The sequence below is a fragment of the Opisthocomus hoazin genome, chromosome 4, assembly GCF_030867145.1.
Source record: "Opisthocomus hoazin isolate bOpiHoa1 chromosome 4, bOpiHoa1.hap1, whole genome shotgun sequence".
Taxonomy (NCBI): domain Eukaryota; kingdom Metazoa; phylum Chordata; class Aves; order Opisthocomiformes; family Opisthocomidae; genus Opisthocomus; species Opisthocomus hoazin.
Window position 1 is genome coordinate 67750145 of NC_134417.1, and position 18731 is coordinate 67768875.

General features: G+C 42.8%; 1 protein-coding gene across 2 annotated transcripts in view; it reads left to right on the plus strand.

Moving 5' to 3' along the window:
- The window catches only part of CALCR (calcitonin receptor), a 195248-nt gene that overhangs the window by 154577 nt on the left and 21940 nt on the right, over positions 1-18731 (plus strand). For both annotated transcript variants that reach the window (XM_075419331.1, XM_075419329.1), the window contains exons 8-11: positions 6312-6465; positions 10915-10975; positions 11078-11144; positions 13690-13908. In XM_075419331.1, the coding sequence (XP_075275446.1) occupies positions 6312-6465; positions 10915-10975; positions 11078-11144; positions 13690-13908 (501 nt within the window). The remainder of the gene's footprint in view (positions 1-6311; positions 6466-10914; positions 10976-11077; positions 11145-13689; positions 13909-18731) is intronic.

The window sequence follows — 18731 nt, forward strand, 5'->3', positions numbered from 1 at the left end:
AGGTCAGGTATGTCTTACATTTGGGCACCTGTATTGTAGATAAGTACAGCTGAGCTAGTCACCGCACGCTACTTTTTATAGCTAAAGATAGACAGAGGCACATTCAAGGCACAATCCGTCTGTTTTATTTTAGATATCTCATTTAGGATAAGGTAATTTTTGCTGTAATCTCTATTACCTGTATTGGCTTGTTATCTTTTGACTACAGGAGAGACAGCTTTGGTGTCCATATTTAGTCTCACAAATCTGTCGTATCATTAGAAAATTCCTGGAGCATTTAGCTGAATCATGGAGTGGCTATATCCATGTCATCAGTTATATGTGTACCTAGTCCCTAGGAAAAGCCTTTGTAGGCCTAGATCTTACACCTCAAACCTAAGCACAAGTACAATCAGCTATTAGATGTACTCCATGTAGGCTTAAACTAGCCTAGCTCATGGCACAACAACAACATGCCCAGGGCTGCAAAATCAGTCAAGGCACCGCAGGAATGTATCTTTGTGTAACCTCTGCCTTTTTCCATCCTCCTTTTCCCACTGACTCTTACTCAGGTGTGATGGAAGAGGAGAGGTGCCTGGAATAACTTAAGCTCTTACCCCCTTTCATTGGGAGTTGCCTTCCACCACTGGGAGAAGATGACAGCAGACCCTGTGAGCACTCTGACGGTTTCTAGTCTCAATGAATTGCAGGTCGAGTAGTCCTTGTACTGTTTTTTTAGGCTACCCTGCCTGCCGCTGTTTTCTCCTCCTCGGGCCCCCTCTGTGACCTCTCTGCCCTCCTCCATCAGTCAGGCTCATATTTACGATGCCTTCCTGAAAAGCTGCCTCCCTCCAGCAACCCCAGCTCAGACAATCTTGTCAGGGGTGATGGGGCTGCATTCTGCTCTGCCTCGCACCCTATGTGCTGCTTCCCAAGGTTCCCCCCGCCGGCGAGGGGCCGGTGGCCGTGCTGGATGGGCCATGGGAACCCCTCAGCCCAGAGTTCAGAGCTGCAACCCAGGAGAGCAATCATGATGGCAGCAGGGACTCAAAGAAGCGCAGGTGTAGCCATATTAATTCCCATCCAGAATGCCTAATTCTGGGCTGACTGCTTCGCTACAGCATAGGCATGGACACAGATGCTGTTAAAAATATCCCCCACTATTTAATTTCATATTTTGCTTGCTTGTAACACAAAACCTAGCATCCCTCTGAGCAACTGTGTACATTTTGTTCTGTAAATGGTTTGAAAGTGTATTAAAACATTAATCTTAGTCTGAGTCCCTGTGTGCCAGGTTTCTGACTGGAACACAGTTTAATGAATGACTCACAGTAGATATATTGTATAATGCTATGACGTTCTGATAGCCAGTGATTTACAGCTACAATACTTAGCACTGTCTTGCTTTGGAAAGTAATTTTATTGCTTATTTGTGTACCATATGGGTACTTGGAATTTAAGAATATTTTCATGGAATAGTGTTCTAATAGCCAGATAAAAAAACAAACAAACCAACGTGTAAGGCAGATCAGTAATCAAACTTCAAGCTACTCCTTTAAAATGCTAAGTTAAGAATGTCTGAGAATATATTGTATTGCCTTCAAACTTAATTTGAATAAATCATGTCTGGCCTCCGTGGCAAGGAGTACAAACTCTCCTCAAGGAGAGCCCTTTGCTGCCGTGCCCTGGGGAGGTTCCCAGAGGTGAAGAGGAACCACACTAGCTGGTCCTCGGTGAGGTCAAATATGTTTATTTCCCTGTAAACAAAGAAATGCACAGCTGTAGTGATGACCCATGTAGCTGGCTTGGTTTAAAATTAATCACCTTGGCTGGCCTATTCTTAACAACTTATTTCCCTGAAATGTCAGTCAGGGGCTTTTAAATGGATAGCGAGCATTTGAAAAGAGAGGTTTCATTGAGCACACCAAGGGGCTATCCCACCCTCGCTTTCCGTAGGGCAGGCTCTCCAGAGCTGGCAAGGACTGGTGTAAAACACAGACCTCCTAACTCGCCAGCCTGAGTCCCTTCACCCGGGAAAGCATTGGGGGAATGAGGACACACAGGAGTCTGTACAACTTTCCTATGCCAAAATTGAGTCAGTCTCTTTATTCTGACTGAATTACTAGGAAGACCTGCACAAAAACAATTAGCAGTTTATTTCACATTACATTTTGTTGTTATTGTTGAAGATAGTATTCTGGGTTTTATGTACTCAGAGTGTTTTGATTTGCCCTAATGGGTAGTGATGGCAATTAATGCTGCTGTTTTCTGTCCATAAGCTATCAACTGATAACCAGGTAGAGTCTTCACAGAGGAGTGACAAGTACATGTGATGAGGGGCTGCTGGATTAGCCGAGGATAGTGGCATGCCAATTACACTACTGTGCAATTGCAGGGTCCTGCATAGGCCGATGGACCATTGGAACTCTTTTGGCAGGACTGGAACATTAACAAGTATTTCTAATGCACCAATATATCCTGCAAAATCTCATAAAACCAGTTCTAGCTCCTTCTTGTAAAAGAATAAATGATTTTATTTCCTTTCTGTTAAATGGTTCCAGCATCCTTTTGAAGTGCTTTCATTATGTATCGCAGTGGAGGAGTCCACAAGAGTTACACGACTCTTCGCAAGATTTGCAGGAGGAGGATAAAGCTGACTGTATTCCTGTTGACCCCTTTTGACCCTGAGCAGTTAGCCAGAAGTTAAGGTCATTGCAGGTTGCTTTCATGAGGAAGGAAAATTAACAATAAAAGAGATTTTTTTCTCGGGTTCTGTCCTGCAGATCTGTAAAGACCTTTCCTCAGCTTTTGTGTTCATTAGTGCAGTGAGAACAAGTAACAGGAGGCAGGCTCCTTGCTCGCAGATGGAGTTTCTTGCCAGGCTGCATTCTGCCGAAACCAGGTTCATTTCTGGCCATCCCCCCATCCTCAAGAAAGGAGCTGCTTTCTTAGGTGGCTACCTGGCTTTGGGGGCTTTCCTGGTAATTCGATCGCTTTTCCTCGCTGCATAGCCACCAACCTGTGCAGTGGAATGCTGTCTGAGTCCAGGCTGTTGAGAAGAGGAGCATTTGTTCGTTCCTTTGTTTAGGAGACAGGCACATCCACCTGAGCGACGGAGTTACTGGGCTGCACTAGGAAGGGCCAGCTATTTCGTCTCAGCCTGCCCTGCTTATGAATTAAAACCCATTAGCTTCAGTCACCTGCACACCCATAAACTGAGAGCTCATGACATTTTACCCTCCTTCATCATGTGAAGGTGCTGTGATAAATCTTCGAGTCCTGGATTTGAGTGTGCTGCACGATGTACAAGACAGAACATGGGCAGACCCTCTGCTTCAAAGAACTTGTAACGAAACATAATTGACTTCAGCAGAAGACAAAACCGCTAGACATTATTTTTAACTCAATCTTAAGAATCCATCAGTTATCAAGCATGGAAGCAGTGGAAGGTTTGCTTCTGTATCCTATTAGAGTTTTATTTTACTTGTTTCTGTAAGAATAAACACTTCATACAAATTACTATGTCTGCAGCTTTCCCAGTACACTGAGATGTTTGTTACATTTGTCGTGTTTTATTTGTACCATGCACAAATCCAGTTCTCATCAGTAACAGGTTCTTCTCTTTTACCTGCTCTGACCTAAGAAAGACACCCTCCTATTATTGTAGGAAAATATTTCCATAGCATCATTTAGCCACAGATGAAATATGTTGCATTTGTTAGCTCATCCAAAGCAAAGACTAATTTTTGCTGTAGTTTGATTAATATGAATTCAGCATAATTCATCTCAATGCATTGTTGTGCTTAACATCTTTAAGCCAACTTTTTCGAATTCATTCTCAAATTAATGTGACATGGATGTAAATACTGATCACACCCATCCTTCATGCTTTGCCAATGGTATTCTTACTTCTTCAACTCACTGCATAGGAAGCGATTAAATTCCTCATAAGAGTCATGAGCTGTCTGCATGGCCATTGCTCAGAAAGATAGGTATGTGATTTCACTTTTAAAGCCACAAGTGACAGTTCACATGGAGGATATGGGAAAGAAACAGATGTTGAGGAAACGAAGTAAATGAAGTTTAGATGTGTAGTTCTGAGGCAGTGTGCTTTCTACGTGTGCATTTGTTTGAATTACAGTTAGAAGTTTCAGAAAAGTCTGACAGTTCAAATGAAAGGTATGTTCGGTCAGTCTCTGCTCAGAAGGTCGGTGAGCAGTGCGAACAGCCAAGGATACTCTGCAGTCATCTCCCTCTCAGTTTGGCAATGTGAAATGTTGGAAGCATGAAGTTAAAATGACAGGTTTGAGAACTTACCGTGGATTTTGTTGCAGCACTCTGCAGCCATGCTCTGCTCCCCTCCAGCTGCTGTGCTGCAGCGTGAGACCATTCCCAATGCCCCAGTGGCTGGATGGAAAGCTGGGGTGACTTTGGCCCTGGTGGGAGCAGGACCAGCCTGTGTGCATCCTGCAGGCACCCCAAGTCACTCCCACCACAGCCATCAGGCAAAAGATGCCTGGAGCTCTCTGGTCGACCCCCTGAGCTGCAGCTCCTCTGAGGAGATCCCCACAGGAGAGCACGGGGCTGAGGACACGGCAGATTTTATCAAACCTGTCTGGAAAACTGCTGTGATGCCTCAGAAGGTTTTCTGACTTTTTAGAGGCTGGGATAGCTGGCTGATGTGAGTGCCACCTGAATGTGTGCACAGACTTTGGGAAGTGCCTGTCAATCAAGGCAGCGCTTGTGGGGACAGGTGATGGTAAGGGAAGAAGGGAGAAAGGGAAAAAGGCCAGCCGCGTAGCTGCATCGAGCACAGGCAAGGGAACAAGTCAGGAAATATATTGATCCACACCTGTGAAAAACAGCCCAGGATGATTTAAGAACCTTAGTGAACACATTTGCCAACAGGAAAAGGAGTAAATACTTCTATTCCCTTTTTTTTTTTTTTTTTTAGCCTTTTCAAACTACTTTGTGAGAACTGTTCAGATGTGGTACGGAAAAAAAGGTGACTGTCTGCTCTGCCCCATGTGGTCAGCAGAAAAAATGAATCACCAAAAGTAAAAATTAGTCCTTCAGGTTAATCCTGTTGGAATCCTGTATCCTAACCTGACAGTATTCCTACATTTGCATGAGCACCAAGCTGCACTGTAAATATTGAAACAGAACTAAATGCACATGTTTGGACAATTGCTTTGGGAATGTTTCTCAGCAACAAAACATGGTGCGCTGGATGGCTAACAACCTTTTCTGGTCCAGAGGGGCTGTCCAAGTCCCCCAGGCAGATGCAGAGTGTGCAGTCTCTAAACAGCTGAAATGTCTGTTTAAAGAAAAATTAAATCCTAAAAACATCTCTTACAGCCCAGGTAATCAGCTTGGAAATCTTCTGCAGAAGTTAAGGGAGAGGAATATTTTCCTGAGGCCACAGATGACAACTGTCACTATGGCATTCCTGCTGTGACCTCGGATTTCCAAGCAGCATATGGTGCTCCCCCAGGAGCTGTGGGTCTCGCTCCCACTCCTCCTGGCCCTCTCGGGTGGTGGTGGTGTGGAGGCCCCTGTGGAGGACCTCTTTGCCCTCCCTGAGGGGGCAGATGGACATCAGAACTTCTCAGAAGAGGAACGGCCTTGTCCCACACCAGCTGGCTCTCTGGAAGGAGACACGACACTCTTCCCTTCGCTGTCTGACCACTGCTTCCCAGCATCTCGAAGCCACAGCCTCTTGTCAAGGTCTATGTCTGCAGCTTCATCTGAACCACCAGCAGGAACCAGTAAAGTAACTCTGTCTTCTCGCGTAGAGGTGAAGCCAATACCCCTGATGCCATACCAAAAATATCTCCACTGCCAGGAGCACTTGTCCTTCCCAAAGGAGTGAGTTCAGAGCTAGATGCTGTTCAAAGAGTGAGTGACTGACTCAGATGGGAGAGCTGAACAAACCTTAGAAAAGTTTGGTCAAAAGTAAAAGAAATCATCCAAACTGGAGCACTAAGTTACTGTCTTCTTCACAGCCTTTCTTATACGCCTAGAGCTAGTTGGTTGTTTCAGTTCTGAAATCCGTCGGATTACCGACTATTGAAGGGGATTCTTTTTTTACATGCTACTTTTCGGAGTGCTGTTATCATACATTTGTTCTGTTTTATCAGGGTTGTTTGCCCTATTCATCTCATTTATAAAAGTTTAAAATCCCTGTCACTGCTAAGTGCTGAACAAACCAAGCAAGAGCTGGGCATTTTTGTTCCACTTTGCTTTCTTATAGCCTAGCAGTTACATGGGTCTTTGCTGCTTAAATGCAAAATGCTGGTCAAGTGTGTGACATTATCTCATTTATCTCACAGTTAAGCTGCAAAGTACTGCAGTTCTTTCACCAGTACATGTTGGGCTGCAACTACTTCTGGATGCTCTGCGAAGGCATTTATCTTCACACGTTGATTGTGGTGGCAGTGTTTGCTGAAGAGCAGCGCTTGCACTGGTATTACCTCTTGGGCTGGGGTATGTATGTTATAATATGTAGGCAGATGGTCAATTCTTTCAGATGTTTGAATTTTTCTAACGCTTATCCACCTGAAATGTATTTATACTAGTAGGTCATAGCCTATGGGTCCTAAGTTTGAGTGCATTTATTTGGATGGGCCTAGAGACTTACAAAATTCAGCAGGAGTCAGTATCAGTTATGTACCGCATCTTGGGATTTGCAGAAAGGAATGCTTACGTTTTATTAAGCAAAACTTTGGGAGAGAAATACATTTCTATCCAAACACATCTGTTGTCTGAACAAAACTTCTCTATTTTTGTCACTTTTTATGCAATATATTAATCTGTTACAATACCTATAAAATTATATTTATTCTGGAATGAAAAGGAGGAAAATCAGTTTCTATGTCTTCCAAAGTGAAAAAAAGACAGAATGTAGAAAGAGTAACCAGAATTTCTCTGGAACTGAATCCAGTATCAGAGATACTTTGGCAGATGTTGTTTTAAATGAGAAGATTCAACTTTACCTACACAGCTGCAGATAAGGGCTCTGCTGTCAGGACTGATTTTTTCCAACAACAACAGTGATCTCTGAAGCATTTTTGAGAAACATACAGGTGTCAGTTAAGCAACTGAGCAACCTGATCTAGTTAGCGGTGTCCCTGCTCGCTGCACGGGGGTTGGACTAGATGACCTCTAGGGGTCCCTTCCGACCCAAAACTTTCTATGATTCTATGATTCTAAGCAAATCTCAATGATATTCTATGAGAGACGTTGCAAACTGGCACATTATGAATGCAAACTATAAGTAGTTGCACATGTACTGCCCAGGGAACCACGACTCACTCCAGTACTTCATCTCCAAATAAGCAGATCTCTTCTGTTTTCATTAAGGGATCCCTTGCCTTTTAATTACTAGCAACAGCATATATTTATCCTTTGGACTGTCTGGTGAAATAAAAGGTCGTATAAATACAACCAATATGTTACAGTGGAGTGTCGTCTCTTTCACATTTAAATCACTGTTCTAAATCCAGTCCACATCAGTGTTGACAGAAAATCATTACAAATAGCTTTTTCGCAGTTTGGGAACTGTGAATTTCTGGCCTCATTCCAGTTTCTGGTGAGCCAGTCCCCATATCTCAAAACCACTGGTGCAGCTAAGCAACAAATGATGGACCACTGCACTTATGGATGTTCACTTGCATTCATCTCTTGCAATCCCAGAATGAAGCAGATTGAATTTACTCTTCATTTTCCATCCTTTCTGGAGATGTTTTGCTCATTCAACATTATTTAATTTACAGCAGAAAAATGAAAAATAGTCCTACTGCTTAAGAGAGGAAAAATTAGGAATTAACTAGATTGGAGGAAAATGACCCAGTTCTGAACGTACTGAAGAACTTTAAAACCATTACTTCAACTGCTAGTTAGGCATCTGGTATCAGGTCCTAAACAAACAGTAACAGCATAGTGGAAAGTTGTTCTTCCCTTATTTGGATCTTCATTTAAGAGCCTGATAAGTTACTTTGCTCTTATGGTATAAGACTTAGTGCTCTCTAGATACCTACATTATATGTCTAGAAAATCAGCATGATTTTCTGGTGTATATGGGTTGTAGTGCCAGATAACAGTTTCCAGGCATGTAAGAACGCCTCACTTTCGCACTTTCATGCATTCATTTTTTTTATGAGCATCACATATTTTCTGAGAAGAGAGGGACCAGTCATGCTCTTGAAATTAAAAGTGCATGGAACATCATCAGCTCTTAAATGAAGGCAACACAGTCTAACTTTAATATTCAGCTATATTAATCAATGGAGTGAGATACATTTCTCCAAAGGGCAATGCAGAGCAACCAGAGCAGGCTGTGCTTTGAATTGCAATTCAAAAGATCGAGGTAAATGTACAACACAAGATGAATGTACTCATTATTCATTGTTGTAAGTAATCCCTATGCAAGAAGATCCAGATTATTTTATTTGGAAAAATCACAAATTAAATTTTTAAAATAGCTTTATAAAAAAATAAAATCTGAACAAATGTAAAACACTTCTGCAAAAGGTTTGAAATGGTTGAATGGGATCTGACGTGGACAGATGTATTTCAAGGCTGATGCTTTCAGGTGACCCCTTCTCTGGGAGGTGCTGCTGGTAATGTTGTTTCTCGGTTGTTATTGTTGAACTGGGTCAGGAGATCACCCTTGTTCATGGCAAGAAAACAGTATCAAATGTGTGCATCCAGCTAGAGTCCACCCTGTCTGGCTGCTTCAGGCACCTTTATCCACATAGAAGTGGAAAGGGAATCATTTATTTGGACAGTGCTGAAACAGAGTGCCTGCCAAATTCAACTGGAAATACAATTAAGCAAAATTGCCAGTTTGTGCTATAAAGGACCTGACATGACCTAAAGGGATATGTCATATCTTTTCCTGGGGTGGCTGGGGTGAGACCTTTTCTACATTGCTTGCTGCTCACCATGTGTTTGTGGGACCCCCTGGAGAGATTAATTTTGTGCCACCAAGACCCAACAGACCTTGGTGCTCCACTTCTCACTACCTCTCTGCCTTTTGTCCTGTTACAAGAGAAGAGCAACACCTAGCCCTAGAAGAGCCCATCCAGCCTGGAACTGGAAATCTGAGCCATAGACAGTCATGAGCTTCTTACCCTGTAAATGACTAATGAAAACTTTCCGTGGCATTCTTAAGATTTACTTAGGAGTTTGTTGAGCCAAATATTCTAGGCTAATGCATTTAGCAGAAGGAAAAAGGTCCCTTGGCATCATGTGAAGTGCTCTACTCTCAATGCCCCAGGCCAGAACTTTCAAATGAAGACTTCTTGGTATTACAAAAAGGCCCCTTAAAAATTGCGCTTCAATCTGTTTGTCAACAAAGCTGGCCCAGACTTGCTCCGTTTCTAAATCAGAAGGATTTTCTCAAGCTGTCAATCCCATAAGCTCACTCTGAGGCTGGAAGCTCCTTTCTTTCAATCCTGAGCTTTTTGTTGCACGCATCATCACCCAAAAAAAGGCATTCTGCAGCCAGAGGCCAAGTAATCATTTTCAAACAAGATGTAAAGGTGAAGGCACTCCGGTTTGTTCTCCCACAGCTACATTGTCCTCCCAATGTAAACTGCAGTAACAACTTTTTTTGGCTGTAGAGTAAGTAGCTGTTGTTTAAAGATATCTGAAGACAGCAGAGTGTCCTATTTACATACTTTTTTGACCTTATTCTCACTCCAACCTTGGCTGGCCTGTGGTCTGAGGTAAGACTTCCCGAGAACTTGGCTAAGGAGTCTCTGTTTCTTCTAAAAGTGTTTAGGAAAACCCTAACACCCAAAGAAACAAGAAGTCACATTCTTCCATCTGTGACTAATGCTGGTGTCAGCAGGACATTTTCACACATTTTTATTTATAATTATAGAATATCCAAAACTCAGAGGAAACATCCATGGGGACGTTTCCCCATAGGGAACGGGCAGCAGTAACACCAAGGGTGTCCACAAAGCTCTCTGCACAGGACAGACAAGGCAGTAGATCATCTCCCTGCTGGCCAGCTGTCTGTATGTGCAGGCTTGTACAAACCGGGGTCAGTATCTTAGTGCAGACTCCCCAGTTCCAGGTTTCTAGCCTGTTAGAGAGAGACACAACATACAAGCCAGCTGAAGGAAGATGGACAGGACTGGACCAGATTGTCACTCTTAATGTCAGGCTGGAAATAAGAATTTGAGGCTTCCAGTTTGTTAAGCATGGCATGTTTCCGAACCTTTGGCCCGGTGCAAATCTGGTCCCGTCAGCTCCCTGTCAGAGCAGTGGCCCCCCCTGAGGCTGCACAGATAAGTCAGGAGATGTGGATTTATGGTATTCACAGCTCCACTCCTGCTGAGATAAAGGTGCATGGGGTGGGCTTGGCTGCACAGAGGCTGGAAACCTGCAGAACATATCCCAGATCTCCATGCCCCAGAAAATTCCTGGCTCCAAGCATTTTCTTTTGCTGTAGGCTCCAGAACAGCAACTGCTCACTCAGTTGTGTATTGCTCCATAAGCTGGCACGCAAGTGAATGTGTCTGTCTCTTGCTCAACAGTGATTTGCATGGTTTTAGCAAGTGTCCCTGTTTTCCTGAGGGAATACTGTGCTGAGAACCGACCAATTCCTGCCTCCTTCCCACCCTGCCTGCTCACACCTTCCCTGCACAAGCCGCAGCACCTCAGGGGAGCCTTTGCAGCAGCAACCAGGAGAACATGGCCTGTGACCTTTGCTTCTCCTTTTGGCCTGCCTGGAGTGTTAGCTGCTTTTGCACCCCACCATTGAGGTAATGCTAGGGCCCTGAGTGCAATGGCATTGCAGTTCTTTTCTGAAAGCTGAGATTTCACATACATGTGTTTTGTGGACAAGAGACATACAGTGTTTGTGACACATGAAATTTAAGCTGAAAAAAATGCCAGGACTGATCTATAACTTTGTTTCAGGGTTTCCTTTAGTGCCAGCATCTATTCATGCTGTTGCAAGAGCCAAATACTTCAATGACAAGTGAGTAGCATGTCTGGTTTTGAAGGAACTTAGCATTATTTAACTGTGTAACACATTTTATTTAAATTAATAACAAATTTTAATGGTGTATTTCTCCTCCAGCTGCTGGATGAGTGTTGACACGCACTTGCTCTATATTGTTCATGGGCCTGTAATGGCAGCTTTATTGGTAAGAATATTTTTTGCTATCAACAGTTTAATAATCATTTTAGAAATGCTGCTAACCTGTATAGAATAGAAGTTTCTGTACTTTAAGTATTCTGGTCAAAACTCAGAAGTAGCTAGAGATATTCCCTGCTCTGCATTAAGAGAACAGGTTCTCAATACTTTTCAAAAACATGTCCTGAAAAAGAATCAGATTTTGAGACAAACAGAATCACAAACTGTTACGAAAATCAAGGCAACCACTCTCCCCCAGCATAACTCATTTGTGACAAATGCGCTGCATTTGTTAGACATCAGTGAGGCATTTAGCTCCGCCTTAGCTGGGGTGAGCTGAGCGCAGGCTGGTCATTTAGCACGAGTTTCACTGGTCACTGAACTGATATGGTCCAAAGGTAGGGAGCTAAACTGGCCCAGAGAAGGGACTGGGCTGTCTGAACAGGAGGGCAAGATTCAAAGTGCATCTCAGCAATGTATAAACGTAAAATATCTTGTATGCCAATGGTGCTGTTTGGCACAGTAACCCTGACCTTCCTGAAAGGTGCAGAATGGGTTTTATTTGACCCAAGCCCCAAGCTCACCTTAGTGAGTCACCCAAGATTCACTTTCAGCTTTTGAGCTGCGTCTTGCTTGCAAACATGTACGTGGACATACCTGCAATTGTTACCTCCAAGATCAAACTGTAGGGCAGTGCATACTGGGAGCACCTTTGAATAAAGAAACAACCTTCCATCTGATAGCTGAAAAACCTGAAAAGCTTTCTACACTTTCTTGAGAAGTGGTGTTGCAGATCAACAATGTGAAGAAGCCCATTCCTCCCTGCCATAGAATCATGTCTGTTGTGGGTTTACTGGTTCAATCTCAATTGTTTGTGCTGTTGTAATGCCAACTAACTTGTAGGAGAGGCCATTCAACCTTTATGTTTATCACCATGCTCCAAGTCTGTAAATGTTAGCCACAAAGAAAATAAGGAGGGACTATTATTTTTATGGAAAAGGAAGAATCTTTAACTGTTTTCAGAATACAGCATTCTAATTTCTGGCTTGTGCTTATGCCGTTTCCAGTCTTATTTTTCTTGTGAAGGTGTCAGTGTCTACAGAATGTCCTGCATGATTTTCTACAAAAAAAATCTCATAGTGACAGAATAACCCAGAAAAGTTGAGGATTTTTACCTTTGTAAAGTCTTTTTTCCACTTTTCACAGTTACTTCTAGAAATTCTAAAAATGAAGGTTAAGCAGAGTGTATAAAGTCAGAGGAGCATGGAGAATAAGGTTTAGATTTAATGCTGAATGAGATCTCAGAAGTCATTTATTATTCCTTTTAGTCCAGTAGAGCACAAATGTAAAACAGTTGTAAGGTCTCTCAGTAGTTAAGAAGTGGTGAAATGCTTTATTAAAGCTTACTCATTCATGTTTTATTGTTCTGAAAGATTCAACTGAAATTTCTCATATATCTATGGAATTTGGGCTATTTAAATATCTATGTAAGTTATGCAACTTACATACTTATTTTAAAAAATCATCTGAAAAGAAGTCTGTTGAAGTTCAGAAGCATAGGTGCCTGATATTACTGTAACAGTGGAAAAGAGTGATCTCTCAGTGGGTGCACTGGGGAGAGAGAAGGTCCGTGATACCTCGGATTTCCACAGGGCACCCACTGGGCTCATTGTCAGCCTGGGTCTGCCCTTCCTGTTCCATGGCTGGCTCTCAGCACATCCCACCAGGGGCTCTCTGTGAAGCCAGGTTCGAGTGCAGGCTTCTGTATGCTGAGCACCCACAGCTGGAGACAGATTTCCAGAAATGACTGAGGAGTTGCGATGCTGAGCTACTTGGCATCGCTGACTGTAAGGGTCGGGGGCAGAACTTTCTGAAGTGTCTGGTGTTTCTGCACTGAGCCAGCAAGTGTTAGCTTTTACCTGTGGGGAGTGTACCATGGGTCCATGCCATCTGGTGGAGGCAAGGGGTAGCCTAGCTTTTCTCAAGAGCAGCCTTGCCCCCATGTTCATAAACAAGCCTGAAGTATTGGCCCATGTAAGCTGGAGCAGATTCCTCAGAGAAATTGTGTGCCCCTGTAGGTCCCATACGCCCAGGGACATGCTGGGTTTTGTCTCACCTGGCTGCAGACGTCTTCAGTGCGGACTGAAGCGAGATTCCTTGGTGACCTTCAGGCTCAGGGGAGAGACATGGTTACTCCTAGGGGACAATTTGTCCATCCTGTTTAAACTTTAGACATAGAAATGAGATTAATTTTTCCCTGGAAATCCTAAATTTTCCCACGTCAGTGTCAAAACAGGCAGTGCTTCCTAGAACTGATCCCTGCCTGCCTGAAACATCCATGCAGGCTTCCTAAAGGAAGCGTGTAGAGCCGCTGAACATCTCTTTTCTGAAGACATTCAAGGTACTTTCCAAGGGCTGAGTCCCAAGGAGCTGCCCATTATGAGCTACGATGAAGCTAGAAAGTTACGTTTTGCTGCTATTTACGTGCTCTATGTTTTAATTTGGATATCTGTTTAATCTGAATGCTTTCACCTATAATGACTTTGCTTTTGCAGGTCAATTTTTTCTTTTTGCTTAATATTGTCCGAGTTTTGGTGACAAAGCTAAGAGATACCCACCGTGCTGAGTCCAACATGTATATGAAAGCTGTCAGAGCCACTTTAATCCTGGTGCCCTTACTAGGAATTCAGTTTGTTATTATTCCCTGGAGACCAGAAAATCGACTTGCTGGAGAAATATATGATTACATCATGCATATATTAATGCATTACCAGGTATGTTATATAGTAGCAACTTCAGCTTAGGTGAGGTGCTTGCTGTTAAGTTAGTTTAGCCAAAGATGCTGTTGCCAGTTGTTTTGCCCTGAAACTGAGCATGACTGTGGTTTTGCAGTTCTTTTCCAACCACTTTCACATTACTGGATTATCTGCCTTTGCACAAGTAGCATTGCTCCATTAAGACCAACCACAAGATAGGGGAAATAATGAAAAATTTAGCAAAAATTGTCAGATGGCTCTATTTCTAAACAAAGGAGAGAAAACTGGGATCACAGAGGGCTTTTATGTCCCAACACAATTTCTGTTGAAGAGCTCAAATTGACTGAAACTGGTGCTGTGTGATTAGCATTAAAATCAACTATGTATGCAAACTGGTGTACAGAGCGAATGCCAACAGTCAGAAGAAGAGCCTGAAACAATGAAGCTTCATTTAGGAGTTAAAATTCCATTATTAGGCAGTTTAAATTAAAATATAAGAATGACATTTTTATTTCATAAATATTTTGAAAATACAGCATCATTCAGTAAGTCTGGTTTATTTTCTTTCAAACAAACCTAAATGACTCTAAATGCTTGCTTATCTGGTTTACTGACTGTAATATATCCAGTCCTATGAGGACTAGCAAAGGCAGATTTCTAATGCATTTGTGAGTAGTGGTCAACATGGGCGGGTACAGTGACCCACTTCTTGTTTCCTTTCATACAGAAGCTAAATGAAGAAATTATTTTCATGTTGTGGTAAGAAAACAGCTTAAAAAAAATCTGTGGTGCTTTATCCTTAAGTGAAGTGATAAGTAATGCTACCAAAAATCTATGTATCCTGTCATCTTAGATTATATTTTGTGCTTATCGCCCTTATCCCTTCAAAATTGTCGGTGTGCATGCTACTGCGTGCACAAAATAACTGAAGTTATAGCTCTGTGTATGCCATCTTATATTACGGTTCTGCTTAAAAGGAATGAGAGTCTGTTTCTTCCATCATTACCTGTACTGTCACTTCTTTGGTCTCAAGGGCTATAAGGAAAAATCTCCATTTCTGCTGACAAGTTGCTTACAGTTTTAGCAAGTTAGGATAAGATAGAATGTTACAATAATCATGTTACTCTTAAAACATCTTCCACATCCTGTGAGGTTGTTGGAGAAAAACAAAAAGAATGTTAATTATGTTAATTAACATTCCTAATTGTGATCATTATGCGATAGAAAATCACGAAACCGGGATTCAAATGGAACCAGAAACAAACCCAAAGTATTGTGAAACTGTTGTACCGATGGATGGGATTAGGTGAGGGAGGAATCCAAAGAGGCAAAGCTTCATCTCCGATGGGTTCCTTCTGCCCTTGTCCCACTCACCTGGAAGAGGTGTTTCTCCATGGCTTATTGACCCCCATTGCCCCCTGCCAACACATATTGTTCCGTTTCAGCAGCAAGGACGCTGCTGGGGACACGGCTGTGGGCTCATGGTGGGGGCTGCCGGTGCCCCACTGCTGCTGTACCCAGAGAGGCCACCAGGCATGCTGAGTGGTGACAGCCCACCCAGTGCCATCCCCCAGCCAGGCCAGCAACGCAGACCTCACAAAAGAGCTCTTGACACCTCTGCAATATGGTCTTGGTGTGCTTCCCACCAGCACATAAAATTTAGCCTTTCAGGAGGGCTATGCAGTTGTCCTGCTAGCTGCAGCCAACAGTCATGCTCTTTTTACCACTTAGGGCAGATTTTTATTTCTATTCTAAAATAAAGTTTCTTAAACCTTTCCCAAACATTTCTTGTATGCATATTTAAGATAGCCAGCTACATAATCACTCCTTTGGTGCTCATGTTCTTCTAGGACCGATTATATAATTAGCAGATACTGTATTAGCTTGTATAACAGCTATATTTCCCTGCTAGCTATTGCACTCTCATAAACTGCAGCGCAGCCTGCCTCTCCATAAACTAGCAGCAGTCTATTAGCCTTTGCATCCTGTGGCATGTCAATAATATTCAAGAAGGCATTGTGGGTGCAATTATGATTTTTTGGGGGGAGAAATAATACATTGTCCATTTCTGCACAGGTTAAGCGCTATATTTTTTACGCCTTTTCTAGAACAGAGAGGCAGTTTTTCAACAGCACATCACTTCTTTACATGGGCACAACAGCTTGATAGATTAGCTACATCGTCCATGTACACAGAAATGGTACAAACAAGCACTGCATTCTTTTGTAAAAATCAGATGACTGAAGAAGATGAATGAGAAAGAATTTGTTCCCACAAGAAACTGTGGAATGGTATTTCTTTCCGAGAATGGCTTTCCCAGTTGAAAAGTAGCACATCAAGATGTTACGTTCTACGTTTCCTCTATTGAAGTCACTTTCGAACTATAGAAGCCAGTCTGGTTTTGAATTTTTCTGCTCTTTCTGCAATACTGTCATCAATGCTCATCATTTTAAGCAGAAGTGTTTTTTCAAATACGGTTATAGAAGTAATTCACAAACTCTGTATGTCTACCTCCCCTGTATCAAATTGTGTTGGTTTGACCACATAGACCCAATTCTTCTTCACAGATCCGTAGAGTAGGTGTGTAAATAATAAAAAAATTGAAGACTGGCTTTTGTGCTGCAAATATGAACACATGTACTTTTCCAGCCCAGCCAGCCAGTTTCCCATGGATGCTGTAAAAGCAGAGACTAGTATCTCCCCTCACCACGACCAGTATCAGCTCTTCAGTCTCCAGACTGTGCTGAAATGAAGATTGCACCAGGTGAAAGAAAGAGATTTCAACTTTAAGTGGAATAACTTATGCAGAGTGGGATACTGTAGGTACATTGCCGAACACACAATTAGCATATCAAACAGTGCTCCTAAAGTAGGCACCACAAAGCAAACAATTGCACTCTAGAACATCCAGCGAGTTGCAGATTTTCCTAGAGGATTTGACTTTCAAAGCCTATTAGATAATGCTGAAAGCTTGTGAAAGCTGCAGGCCTCCTCAGGGTGTAAAGCATTATGGGACAGGATGCGCTGGCTCCTTGCACACCTCTGGCGTGAAAGCACATCTGTCATTTAAAAGCCTGAAAAGTCCCATCGTGCTGCCCAGTGGAGATGAACTGGTTCACCTGGGCAAAGAGGGTGCCTCCTGCGAAGCAGAGAAGCAGCAGCAGCCATTTCCTGCCTGTAGCTGCACTCAGGTCTGTGCTGAGAAAGGGCCAGAGGGATGTAGCTTGTGCCTCACGCCCTGGCAGGGCCATCTCCACCTCCACTGGCCCTGCGCCTGCCGCTGCTGCTTCCACTACCCCAGGAACAACTTGAGCATCTTTTGAGGGGTCCCAGACTGCAAAAAGTCCTGATGCTGAGCTCCTGTCAGAGGGTCTGCTATCAGCAAGCACATCCTGTCATACCATCTTCTGATCTCTGACACTGGTCAATAGCAGAGGCCTGACAAGAAAAAAAGAAATGTATAAAAATGCAATAACCCCATGATACATCAGTTAGTCCCCCATGTAGACACCCCCCGAGATGCTCTCAAGCAAGCCCAGAGATTAACGTACTCCTGCTTGTAAGCTCCTTCCACCAACTGTCCCCTCTCACCAAATTCTCTCTCCAGCATCTTGTAGCTGGGTTTGTGGAGGCTATCACGTTACTTAACACGGCACTGTCACTATGTCAGAGAAGATCTAGCCATGGAGATCCACTTGATGCAGTGGAGAAACGGTCCCCTAATCAACGGCAATATGCAAGCACTTAAAGTTACTGTCCTTCTCAGTACCTTGCTTAGTACCTGTGGCCCTGAATGTGTAAGTCTGCCTCTAGTGAGAAATTAAAATGCCGTTCAGCATAAGGGCCTTGGGTTTTATTTGCAAATACAAAGTTTTTTTCCGTTAAATGGAGAGGAATCAAAAATTTTCTTTCGCTGCAAGTTGCGTAAGTTTTCTTTCTCTGCAAGTGAGAATAATCCTGTGTCACACAACAGCTTCCAAGCAGCACCCTTGGAACTGCAGCACCCGCCCTGCCAGCCAGGAAAATCCAGCCCATAGGGGCCTCATTTGTGTAAAGGGTATTTTGTATTTTTTAGCCATGGGTTTGAGTCATGTATATATCCACCCTGCCTCCAAGTTGTAAATTTAATTCTTCATGGGGCTTGACACAGAAAAAAATTAACCCATTTGAAAGCAGCCTCTTAAAAATAGTAAGATATTTCAATACATTTTATAAGATGTTCATTCAATCTGTTCCTCCATTTAAAGGGAAATACATATCCTCTGTGATGTCAAATCAGAAACATTTTTTCCGTCTGTACAAAGTGAAGATCACAGGACTGCTTTTCACAACGTAAATGGGGTTTTTATATCTTCTACCCTTTTTTGTTTGAATTGTTAGTAATTTCAAAACTTTCTGATATTTTGAGCCAATAAAAGTTGGAGGAAATTGGGTTTTTTGAAAGCTGGATATTATAAAGAGCCATTTTTGTACAAAAAATTCATGTACAAAATGACAGTAATGAAACCTCCAGCAGAGAGTGGAAGAAGAAAAGTGTGAGCTTTGGCTGATGGGATGTCTCCATCATTTTGCAGCAAGCAGGCTGCCATCTTCAGCCCTCTCATGACAATCTTCCCACTTCAGTAGCCGCAGAAACTGCACAGACACATGCTTTGCTTTGCCTTTTTATTTACCTAACATAAATGAACACTTTATAACACGATTTACCTCAGAGACACTGTGTGTATGTGCTGTGAGGAACACAGCAACGAGGAACACAATATTCTTTTTCCCAAAGCTCTTCATCTTTGCTGAAATGACTGAGATGGTAAAGGGAAGAACTCCAGTAAAAGAGCTTGGCC